General features: G+C 54.9%; 2 protein-coding genes across 3 annotated transcripts in view; both read left to right on the forward strand.

The window, feature by feature from the left end:
- The first annotated feature begins 1,325 nt into the window (after positions 1 to 1,325).
- Positions 1,326 to 5,037, forward strand: MTFP1 (mitochondrial fission process 1). Of its 2 annotated transcripts, XM_023190678.3 has the most exons (4): positions 1,394 to 1,960; positions 2,732 to 2,859; positions 3,183 to 3,415; positions 4,446 to 5,037. In XM_023190678.3, the coding sequence occupies exons 1-4, from the start codon at positions 1,894 to 1,896 to the stop codon at positions 4,516 to 4,518; spliced, it is 501 nt and encodes a 166-aa protein (XP_023046446.1). In that variant the 5' UTR covers positions 1,394 to 1,893; the 3' UTR covers positions 4,519 to 5,037. The 2 variants fall into 2 exon arrangements, with proteins under 2 accessions (XP_031790445.1, XP_023046446.1); XM_031934585.1 differs by lacking the exon at positions 3,183 to 3,415 and having other exon boundaries at positions 1,326 to 1,960.
- Positions 5,038 to 5,833: 796 nt separating this feature from the next.
- The window catches only part of LOC113219587 (protein PRR14L-like), a 17,606-nt gene continuing 11,909 nt past the window's right edge, over positions 5,834 to 11,530 (forward strand). The window contains exons 1-3 of the mRNA XM_031934657.1: positions 5,834 to 5,904; positions 9,845 to 9,953; positions 10,039 to 10,130. Coding sequence (XP_031790517.1) covers positions 5,834 to 5,904; positions 9,845 to 9,953; positions 10,039 to 10,130 — 272 coding nt within the window. The remainder of the gene's footprint in view (positions 5,905 to 9,844; positions 9,954 to 10,038; positions 10,131 to 11,530) is intronic.

Here is an 11,530-nt window from a genome sequence, read left to right on the forward strand (position 1 = left end):
CTTCACGCCAATAGGTAGGACGCATGCGCAGAAATTCTCTTCGGCTCTCTAGCGTGAGCTTTCTCAAGGGGCCACGTCCAGCTTGCCTTTTGATTGGTCCAGTTGATGGGTTGTCTTCCGCCATCTTTGATCAGGGCACTAAGGATGCTCCTGACCGTCTTCACAATGAGGACGGAGGCCCCGCCCCGCCAGCTGCTCAGTACGTGCCGGGTAGCCCGTGCGAGCCAAGTGTGAGTCGGAGCGAGCGCCTGCGGAGCTAGCGGTGGGCCGAGAGTGAGAGGGCGGCGGCGGAGCAGCGATCACGTGGTTTTAGGGACTGTCTAATAATTCCACTCCAGCATTGCCGGTGTTTCAAGGGGCTGGGGACCGCGGAGTTCCCCACCAACTTTTCTCCGACGAACTACCCTCCCCAACCTACAAGCCCAGTTCCGCTTGAGGTAACTGCTGACGGGACTGTCCTATACAGCTCTACAAGACAGAGGCGCCGAGGGCTGAAAGCTGGGGGCCTCAATAGGGAGCCAGTGTTACTCATTTTCCCTACCTTTGATGAAAATAAGAACTAATTCTTAATGAGGCCTACCGGGTATCACGCGATACCCGGTAACCCTGTGCTTACTTTGGGTTGTTGCAAAGATTAAAGGAAGTAAGCCGTGCAAAGCGCTTAAGAGCTTGGTATAAGTAAGTGCTCGTCAATGTTGGCTACTCTTATTTTTTGCAGACGTGGAAACTGGGGCTCAGGGAGGCTAACAACCAGTAGGCGGCACAGCTAGGATTTGAACCCAGGATTGTCTCCAACGCCGCTCAATTATACCCGCCAAGGAGTCACAGAGACTTAGTGAAGTATACACATTGCTCACCTGGGTAAACTGTGGTCCACCAGGGGAAGGCTTCCTCACTCTGTCTCCCTTGCCCGATTCATTCATTCGTTCAACACCCTGTCCCCAAGAGGCTCAGTCTGGGGACATACTGATCCAGATAGATGCGAGTGCTTCCTAGTTATACATGGCGCCTGCTGAGAAGGCACTTCAGAGTCCAGGCACCCACCTTCCAGGCGCTTACCGTTCACTCCTCTAGCCTCATTTAGAGCTCGCATTAAGAGCACGGGATCTGGATCCATACTGTTTGGATTCAAATCCCAACTTCACCACTTGGCAGCTGTGTGTTCTGGGAAAATGACCCACCTTCTCTGTGCCTTCATTTTCTCACCTGTAAAACGGAGTCCCAGGCTAGTGGGAGGGTTTAAGGTGTAAGCCATGGAGAGCCCTTTAGCGAACATCCAGACTGGCAATAAACTCAATAAATGGTGACTTATAATTAATCCTCGGAAGCATCCTAGGGAGTAGACACTATTGTGTTCCCCATTTTATCTATTACTTTTTTTTTTTTAAGTAGAGACGAGGTCTCGCTATGTTGTCCAGGCTGTTCTCGAACTCTTGGACTCAAGCGATCTTCCTGCCTCCGACCTCCCAAAGTGCTGGGATCACAGACGTGAGCCAACGGGCCCAGTCTGTGTCCCTCCCTCGTTTTTACAAATGAATAAAGAGCGGCTGGAGAAGCAGACTCTTGCCCGAGGTCACCAGCTTTGCAGTGTAGCATCCCCGGATTTGATGTCCTGTCTCTTTGGCTCCAAAACCTACACTCAGTCCTGGGGGCTGTTAGCGCCAACCGCTCAGAGAAAGCGTGACGAAAACCAATCTGTAAAACCCTAGCCTGGGAGAGGGGCTTCGGTGCGCGGGGGAATTTGCAGACGCTCCCTGCTGGCGGAGATTTCCTGACCTGTCCTTCGGCGCGGGACTTTCGGCGGGTCCCGGCCGGGCCGACCCGAGTGCCAGCGGCGGAGACTGCAGTGGAGCCAGTACAGGCTGCAGCGGCCTAGGCTGTGGCGGGAGAGTCATGTCAGAGCCGCAGCCGCGGGGCGCAGAACGCGATCTCTACCGGGACACGTGGGTGCGATACCTGGGTGAGCGCGGGGCGACTGGCGCGGCGACCCCACCACCACTGGACTGCGGAAGCAGGGGTCGCCGGACGCCGGCCTGGGGACTAGAGGAGGCGGGAGGTTCTTAGTTCTCATTCTGCTTTTGGGCCGGAGACTGGGCTCAGACAGGGCTAGGGACTTGCCCAAGGTCACACTACCCTGGTGGGCCGCCCAGGGCGGAAGCTCGCATGGGGTGAGCGGGCTGCCAGCTCTGGCATGCGCTCTGGCTGGCTGTGGAGTTGAGATCTCCACGCCCATTTCGGTCCTGACACGCACTGACTCTGTCTGAACCTCAGTTTTCTCCTCGGCAAAAAACAAAAAACAAAACCAAAAACAAACCAGATGCACACGAGGGCCTCTGTCATTGGGGGGTGGTTGCGAGGGTGGAATGGGATAAAGCTCAGAAAGGCCTGGCACTTGGCGAGCGTCCAGTCAGTGGCGGTGCCCTCGATCACTCTGCCCCTCTGGGTGCCTGTCACCTCATTAGTGCAGTTACTCCTGGGACCAAGACCAGGAAATCTAACCAATAAGCAATGGTAATGGTGACTCTGTGCTCAGCCCGCCCTCAGTGGCCCGAGTCTGAGGTGGGCATCATGGCACCAGTTTACATCTTGGAAAGGCAGGCTCAGAGAGGTCAAGTCATTTGCCTAAGGTCACCCAGGGACTGCTTAGCTGGCTAGGATGAAAACCAGCCTGCTCCAGCGCCCCCTTGTGGAACAGTTCGTGAACCTAGGAATTAAATGTTCCCTCCCCCAGGCTATGCCAATGAGGTGGGCGAGGCTTTCCGCTCTCTTGTGCCAGCGGCGGTGGTGTGGCTGAGCTATGGCGTGGCCAGCTCCTACGTGCTGGCGGATGCCATTGACAAAGGCAAGAAGGCTGGAGAGGTGAGTGTTAGCCTATTTTCCATCTCCCCACCCCAGCTCTCTTCCTGTGTGGTTCAGTCCGCAGCCTTGCATGTGATAAAGTCCCTGTGGACACTCCGGTCCCTACAACCTTGCCTAGTGCAGTCCACAGACAGTTCTGTTTGTAGGACAGTGTACCCCCGCCCCCACATTCACTCCCAGACCTGGATGTGGCAGACTGTACCCCACTCCTGGGTGTGGACAAGTCCACTGGCCACTTGTCCCCCCAGGTCTAGCCTCATGCCCTTTGTTGCAGGATTTCCTGCCTCTGCCCTAGCTGGATTAAGTGTCTCTACGTCCACCAGGTGCCGAGCCCCGAAGCAGACCGCAGCGCCAGGGTGACCGTGGCTGTGGTGGACACCTTTGTGTGGCAGGCTCTGGCCTCTGTGGCCATTCCGGGCTTCACCATCAACCGCGTGTGTGCCGCCTCTCTCTATGTCCTGGGCACTGCCACCCGCTGGCCCCTGGCTGTCCGCAAGTGGACCACCACTGCGCTTGGGCTGTTGACCATCCCCATCATTATCCACCCCATTGACAGGTGGGTGCCTTCCTGGCCTCAGGGATCATCCACTCTCCAGGTAGAGCTATACTCTGCGAAGTGTGGGTCATGCCCACGTTGCTGGAACAATAGCAGGGACAAGGCTGGCACTTGGCTCCTGGGGTAGAAAGGACAGCCTGTACCCTTGTCATATGGTCTGGCAGGCACTTTAGCGATAAAAGAAGAGGGGTGCCTTGAGGGTATGCGACACAGGACAAGTAAATTCCCAGAGAGAAAGCCTAGTGTTACAAAACAACCAGAGGGAGGCAGGGGCAGGTGCACCCTGGAGGGGATGCATTTTGGGAGGTATTGGTGACGGAAGCCTAACTCAAACTGAAAGTTTGAATAAAATGGAGTAAAAGTCCAGGTTTGTGTTGCATTTAGGCATGGCTGGATCTAGGTACCCAAATGATATCATTAAGGGTCTGCGTCTCCCCATCCTGCTGCCTTTCTCCCCACCCCACCCTGCTTCTTGCTGGCTTCACCTGCTTTCTCCTTGTGGGAGCAGAAATGGCCCTAGCAGCTCCCAACTTCTATCCCACCAGCTTAACCTCCCCCAGCAGAAGCTTTTAAATAGTAACAACAAAAATCCCAAGTAAGGGTGTCGGTGGTCCATTCTGGACTGCATGCCCACCCTATGAGCCAGTTTCCCTTTGTTGATTGGCCAGACTTGGGTCACATGCTTGGTCTTAGAACCAGAGATGGGCTCAACCCAACCAGACCAACGTAAGAATGAGAGGAGGAGTCTTTCTCCAGAAGAAGATAGCTGACCCTGAGGCCCTGAGCATGTCTTTTACCCAGTGCCTCAATTTCCTCCTGAATAAAGAAGAGGATGGCTTCTTTTCTGAGAATTTGAGTCTAGCTTCCCCAAGTAACCCAAGGAGGGAGGATCAGGATAAGGGTGGGTCTCTGCCTGTATGGCATTTGTATCCTGAATCTAAGCAACCCTTTCCCTAACCCTGGCCTTCTGCCTTCTGTTCCCTCATGAACACCCTTGGGCACCTGCTCACCACCCTCTCACTCCCTACAGGTCAGTGGATTTCCTCCTGGACTCCAGCCTGCGCAAGCTCTACCCATCAGTCGGGAAGCCCAGCTCCTCCTGATCACATGCTGGTACCTGGCCTGTGCATCAGCCTCCTCCTGCTTCATGTCACCCTCCCACTCCTGCCAGGGGATGCGGACGCCTGGTTCCCTGGGGTCCAAAGACCCTGGCACCTGAGTGGGTTTGAGCCGGACAGAAGCTTAGAGACAAAGGCTTCAAGAAGCAGTGGCTGCAGAGTCACAGACGGGCGGGACCTGAACCCTGTCTGCTTCCCCTTAATCCATGAGGCTGAGTGGAAGTGGACCCTGGGTGGGCCCAGCCCTGTCATTTTCAGGAAAATTACATCCTCCCATGGAGGATGAGAGACTGAGGCTCAGGGAGGGCAAGGAATAGGCCCAAGATCACTTGGCAAGCTGGGAACCCAGGACTCCCAGGTGCTTGACAAAGTCACCCCACGGTGGCATGGCTGAACAAGGAGCGGCAGACAACTCATGGATCAACTCAGGAGTGCAGTACCAGGGACACCTCAGGACAGATTCTCTGGCTAGGCCCTTCCCTGACCCAATAAATCCTGACAAGGCTGTTGTGTCTTCATGTCTGTTTGGGATGAGCAAGGATGCGGTGGTGGGGAGGAGGGATGGGTAGCAGCCTCCCCGCCCATCACTGCTTCCCTGCAGATGCCTGGTGTCCCACATTGGTGCTACCAGCCTCCTTTGGGGTAGGCATTAGCCTTTACTTACTTCTAATAGAGATGGGGGTCTCCCTATGTTGTCCAGGCTGGCCTTGAATGCCTAGGCTCAAACAATCCTCCCACCTCAGTGTCCCAAACTGCTGGGATTATAGGAATGAGCCACTGCATTCAGCCTGGCATTGCCGTCTTGTTGCAAGCCTCCTAAAGCACCGACCCCTCTGGGAGGGGACCCTGTTAGGCAGATACCATCTGAGCCTGAAGGTGCCCAAGATGGTGGTGGCAGCCCCATATGGTCACATGAGACCTCCCCAAGAGGGGACTCAGCAGCCTGGAGAGAAGGAAGTGACCAGGGGGCTTCTTAGAATCGGAGAATGGCCTGTTTTCCTTGTGGCTTCCCCTGAGCTGCTGGGCTCGAGAATGCTAAAGGGTGCCATTCCTCTGATCCTGGGCCAGCTCCCTCAACAGCTCAGAGAGAGAGAGAGGTGGGAGCACAGGGCCAAAGCAGACCTGGGCCCCTCAGCTCTGCCCCAAGCCCCAAATCAGCTCCTGCCAAGACCCTGGCCCCACCCCTCACAGCCCAGGTGCAGTCAGGTAGGCTGACCCTGCCCTGGTGGGACTTGCCTGCACCTGGGCTGGGACTTAAAGGGGCTGCAGGGCTGGGTGGGGGTGCTGCCAGCAAGACAGGATGGGGGCTCCGGGGTGGTGGTCCCTGCTGCTCTGGGAGTATCCATGGCTACAGGATGAGTGTGATGAGGGGTGAGCCTTTCTCTGCTACTCTTACCATCCCACACTGGCAAGGTCCCCTTCCCAAGCCCCATGGCCTCTGCCCAGTCACCTGCCGCTCCCTCCCAGTTCCCTTAAAGGTTCTAAGTCCCGCCTCGTTCTCTAGCCCCCGACCCCCACCCCCCATTCCCTGTCTGAGCTGGCAGTCACATCCTTTTCCAGTCCAACATTTTCCCAGCTCATCTCCCCCGGCAGTCACAGCCCCAGGCGGGGCACGTTCACAGCTGCATCCCTGTGACATCTCCTGGCGTCTACCACCAATTCCTTGCTCACTCACTCTCCACCTTCCAGTCTGCAGGCTCTCCCTAAAGCTGGGAGCTGCCCAGGCCACATACAGGCTTTGCGCTCATGCGCACAGCCTAAGCGCCCAGCCTTGTCCTCCCCATCACCTGCCCTCCTGTGCTTCTATGCCTCTCCTCACAACACACTGTTCCTCAGCTGCAAATCCTTTCCCTCTTGGTCAGCTAAGAGCATCCTTCCAAACCAGCTCCAGGGCCCCTTCTGTTGTTGCCACTTACTATGCCCTACTGTGGGCCCCCTCTGCCCTTGACTGCCCCACTGGTGATGCCTTGTAAGGAACTACTGGGGTGCAGGTTTGCAGATGCCTGGCACATAGTAGGTGCTCACATAAGGGGCTTTCGGGCACTCCCAGGCCAGGCTGATGGGGATGAGGTCGGTGGACATCCTGTCTGAGGGGGAAACACCACCATCCCTACAACCCCCCAACATTTTACCCTGCTCCATTATTATTATTTGAGACCGAGTCTGTCACCCAGGCTGAAGTGCAGTGGCACAAACTTGGCTCACTGCAACCTCCCCCTCCTGGGTTCAAGCAATTCTCCTGCCTCAGCATCCCGAGTAGCTGGGACTAGAGGTGCATGCCACCATGTCCAGCTAATTTTTATATTTTTAGTACAGAAGGGATTTCACCATGTTGGCCAGGCGGCTCTTGAACTCCTGACCTCAAGTGATCGGCCCACCTTAGCCTCCCACAGTGCTAGGATTGGAAGCATGAGCCACTGTGCCCAGCCCCTGCTCCATTCTGGAGATGCAGGGAATTAATTGAAGGCGGGGGATGCTGGGGAAGGTTTTGGGGCACCCTCTGCTGGCCATGTTCTCAGAGTCTGGTTCTCCGCCTGAGCTAGCCTGGGCTGGACTCCCAGGAGACAGCCTCCTGCAGGAATGTAATGAGACAGACGTCCTGGCAGTGAGGAAGGAACCCTAGGTGGATGCTTGCCACCTGTGCCTTGGCACCTACCTGCCCTCCCTGGTCCCTGTCATGCCTGGCTACGAGGTCTTCACTACCCCATTTAAAGCTAATGGCTTCATCCAACTGGTAAGGGGGCTGTTGGAGGCTCATGAGGACAAGGCTGCCAAGAGTCAGGGGGTACCCAGGAGATTCAGGGGAGCAGAGCTGGGGTGTCTGGGCTGGAGAGAAGAGTAGAATCAGATCATACTGATTTGCAAGTCACAGCCTCTCTGAGTGTGAGTCTTTCTCTCAAAGATGCAGAGCGCTGTATCGCTGCAGAATTCAGTAGCTAAGGATTTGATGCAGATTTGCCATTTAGCATCTGTGTGTTTGCACATGCCCTTTATGTGCATTTGTTTCTTGCATCCTCAACAGCCTCGTGAGGAGATAAAACCATCATTCCCATTTCCCACGTGAAGACACTGAGGCTCACAGAAGGGAACACCACACTGTCTACCACCAAATACATCGTTCTTCAAAGCAGAATTGGCTTTTTTTCCCCCCCTTGAGACAGGGTCTCGCTCTGTTGCCCAGGCTGGAGTACAGCAGTGCAATGATGACTTACTGTAGCCTTCACCTCTCAGGCTCAAGCGATTCTCCCATCTCAGCCTTCCAAGTAGCTGGGACCACAGGCATGCGCCTGGATAATTTTTTGATTATTATTATTATTATTTTGCAGAGACTAGATCTCGCTATGTTTCCTAGGCTGGTCTCTAGCTCCTGGGCTCTAGTGATCCTCCCACCTCGGCTTTCCAAAGTGCTGGGATTACAGGTGTGAGCCACCGAGCCCTGCCAGAATAGGCATTTAAGCAAGGCCTAGCAGGAAATTGAGGCCCAGAGAGGGCAAGTGACTTCAAGACCACCCAGTGAGGTGGGGGCCCAAGCTGGGAGTTTACCTGTCCTGCCTTTTCCCACCATCCTAAGGAGCAAGTATCGTTGCAGATCTCAGGAAAGACAGTGGAATTATTTGCTGACCTGGTCTATGTACCACCACCCAGAAGTTCAGAGCAGCCCTGCAATGCAGCCTCCCGCCACTGGGACAGCTGTGTGGTCAAGGCATGAGAACTGCCTAGCGCCCCTAAGCCTGCCTAGGGCTCTGCCACCTGGAGGTCTGCAGGAAGAGGGAATGGTAGACTGGGTGGGGGCTGCCTCTCCAGAAAGGGGGCACCAGGTGCTGACTTCCTGGCCCCCCTTTGGTGTGAGACTGGGGCAGGGCTGGAATGCTCTCCTGGGGGTTGGAATTTGGAATTCCTGGCCCTTTCCCTCCTCTTCTTCCTCCTGCATGGGCTGCCCTGGGGGCCTTGGCACGGACCTTTAGTGTTTGTTTTCTGGGCCCCCTCACATGCCAGAGTTGCAATATCCCCCCCTTATTTCCTTGCCAGCCCAGGAGCTCCCATCTTTCCTCCCACCTCCTTGGTCACTGACTCTCTGGCTGGGTTTGGAGATCTGGACTTCAGCATGAGACTTTGGCCTGGTTCTTTGCTTCCTACAGGTGGGGGACATTGGCTGGGCTAAAGTAATGTCCCAAGAGTAAGGTCTCCTAGCTCAGGGACTCCTGTGCCTCCAGTTCTGGGCCAGGCTACCCCTGGAGAAATCAGGAAGTGAGGGAGGACCAGTAACAGAGTGTGAGGGCACTGGGCTTCAGGCCACCTGGCCCTAGCTTTTCCTGCTTCCCCTCTTGCTGTGTGGCCTCGGACAAACCCTTCAGCATCTCTAGGTCTCGTGTCGTTCCCATCTTGGTTTCATTCCAGCCCAGGGTGGGGCTATGCTGGAGGATCCAGACCCCACCAACGCCAGCACCGTTTTCCTGGGCTCTGTGCTCCACACGGAGTTTGCTGTGGTTGGCAGCTCCCATTAGCCCTTACAGGTGTATGTGGACGAGTGTGTGATCAGCCTTGGCCAGGATATGGAAGTGGCCCCTGCACACTACAGCCTTGTCAGGAATCATAGGTACTGGACCTGGAGGAGGAGGATAGAGTAGGATGGGTACAATTCAGTGGGTGATATCTCTGGGGAGGCTGGGACAGGGGCTGAGAGCCTTCCAGGGCTGGAAGGCACAGATGCCCAGATGGTGCCCCCTGGGCATTCTTGAGTAGTCCTTTCTAGGCCAGGGAAGCAAGAACCCTTTACTGGCCCTTTCACCTCTGGAGCCTCTGTTTGCCTTTCTGTGAAATGGGGATAGTGCCAGAATCTTTTTTTTTTTTTGAGACAGAGTCTCGCTCTGTCACCCAGGCTGGAGTGCAGTGGCCGGATCTCAGCTCACTGCAAGCTCCGCCTCCCGGGTTTATGCCATTCTCCTGCCTCAGCCTCCCGAGTAGCTGGGACTACGGGCGCCCGCCATGTCGCCCGGCTAGTTTTTTGTATTTTTTTTTAGTAGAGATGGGGTTTCACTGGGTTAGCCAGGATGGTCTTGATCTCCTGACCTCGTGATCCGCCCGTCTCGGCCTCCCAAAGTGCTGGGATTACAGGCTTGAGCCATCGTGCCCGGCCAAGATAGTGCCAGAATCTTCAAAGCCTACTGTGTAGATTGAATGGGGTGATGCTTAGCTCAGTGCTTGGCATGCAGAATTCTCAATGAATGATGGTGTATGGTGGTGTTGGGGCTAGGACCAGGCCCCAGTTCAGGGGTCTGGCCCTGCTGACCTTCCAACCTGGGCCTTCCAGGTGCCTGGTGAACGGCAAGAATGTCCACTCCTACTTCATGCCCCAAGAGGTCCCCAAGAGACTGGAGCTCTCCTTCCAGGCCTTAAGCCTTACTGATACTCCTGATGATGTGAGTGGGAACAGATGACTCCCCTCCCCACTCTGCCACCCCCTAACTTCCAAAGATTCCTCAGCTTGGGTCTCTGTTTCTACAGGTATATGTCCACCGCAAGCTGCTGCTCTGGAATCTAAAGGTCCTATCAGATGCTACCAAGAAGGCTTGTTCCTTCCACAGGGGCACAAACAGGTGAGTCATGTTCACCAAAGGTATACTGCATGCGCTACTCTGTAACTGGCATTTGATATACACGACCTCACTTAATTGTATGGGAGGTGAGGAAACTGAGGCTGAAAATAGCTCAGATTGAATTTCTTTTTTTTTTTTTTTTTTTTTTTTGAGACCGAGTCTCGCTCTGTCGCCCAGGCTGGAGTGCAGTGGCGCGATCTTGGCTCACTTACTACAAACTCCACCTCCCTGGTTCACGCCATTCTCCTGCCTCAGCCTCCCGAGTAGCTGAGACTACAGGTGCCAGCCACCAAGCCCAGCTAATTTTTTTTTTTTTTTGTATTTTTAGTAGAGACAGGGTTTCACCATGTTAGCCAGGATGGTCTCGATCTCCTGACCTCGTGATCCACCTGCCTTGGCCTCCCAAAGTGCTGGGATTACAGGCGTGAGCCACCATGCCTGGCCAGATTGAATTTCTGCAATAGTTCCCCATGCTTGTCTGGGGCAGCCCAACTGCCTTGGCCTAGAGTTGGCAGTGTGAGGTATACTGGGAATGGAGACTTTGGACTGTGACCTAGACCCAGGTTCAAATCCCAGCTCCAGCTCTTGCTGGCTGTGACATCATGGGCAAGTCACTGACCTTTTGTTAGCCTCTGTTTCTTTGCTTATTAAATGCAGGTCTGGTCCATGCCACCCCCAGTTCCCATCTCTGGTGCCCTGACCACCCCCATCCCTTCTAGGTAGGAACTTCTGGATGCCGCCCTGGGAGTATGTGTAACGGTTGTGAGGTTACCTGCCTGGCCCCCTGGTTACCCTATCAAAGGTCCTTGGCAGGTAGGAGGCCCCAGATTTGGGTGTGGAGGGTGGAGGTAGGCTCTGAGGCAAGGGAGGCAGCTAGCCCAGGGAACCAGTCACAGCCTTGCATGAACAGGCTTATAGAAGGCATCATCTTGCTACTAAAGGCCTCTGAGGAAACTGACACTGGCCTGGGCCACAAAGACCCACTCGAGGTGCCCATTGATCAGAACCAAGGAGGGTCCTGGCTTCTGGACCCTGTCTGGAGAGGCTCCTACTGTGTGGGACCTTGGACAATCCTTTCTGTTTCTGGGCCTTGGTTTCCCCAAGTGCAAAATGAGAGCACTAGATTGGTCTGCCACTTCTGAGGCTTTCATCTAATCTTTATTAAACAGATGTCTGGAGACCCCTTCATCTCCACCCACATAACCCTTGATATATGCCCTGAGAGTTTCACAGAGGAGAGAGAAAGCTTGTAGTCACTCACACCATAGTATAAACAATATGTTATCTTTTCTCTCCTTGGGAAAAAAATAGCTTCATATTCTCTCAACTTTCAGCATCAGTAAGCAAATAATGGAAGGTCAGAAGTTTACAGCTGTGTATGTTGGGGGTGTGAGGGCATG

Source organism: Piliocolobus tephrosceles, chromosome 19 (assembly GCF_002776525.5).
Source record: "Piliocolobus tephrosceles isolate RC106 chromosome 19, ASM277652v3, whole genome shotgun sequence".
NCBI classification, from domain to species: domain Eukaryota; kingdom Metazoa; phylum Chordata; class Mammalia; order Primates; family Cercopithecidae; genus Piliocolobus; species Piliocolobus tephrosceles.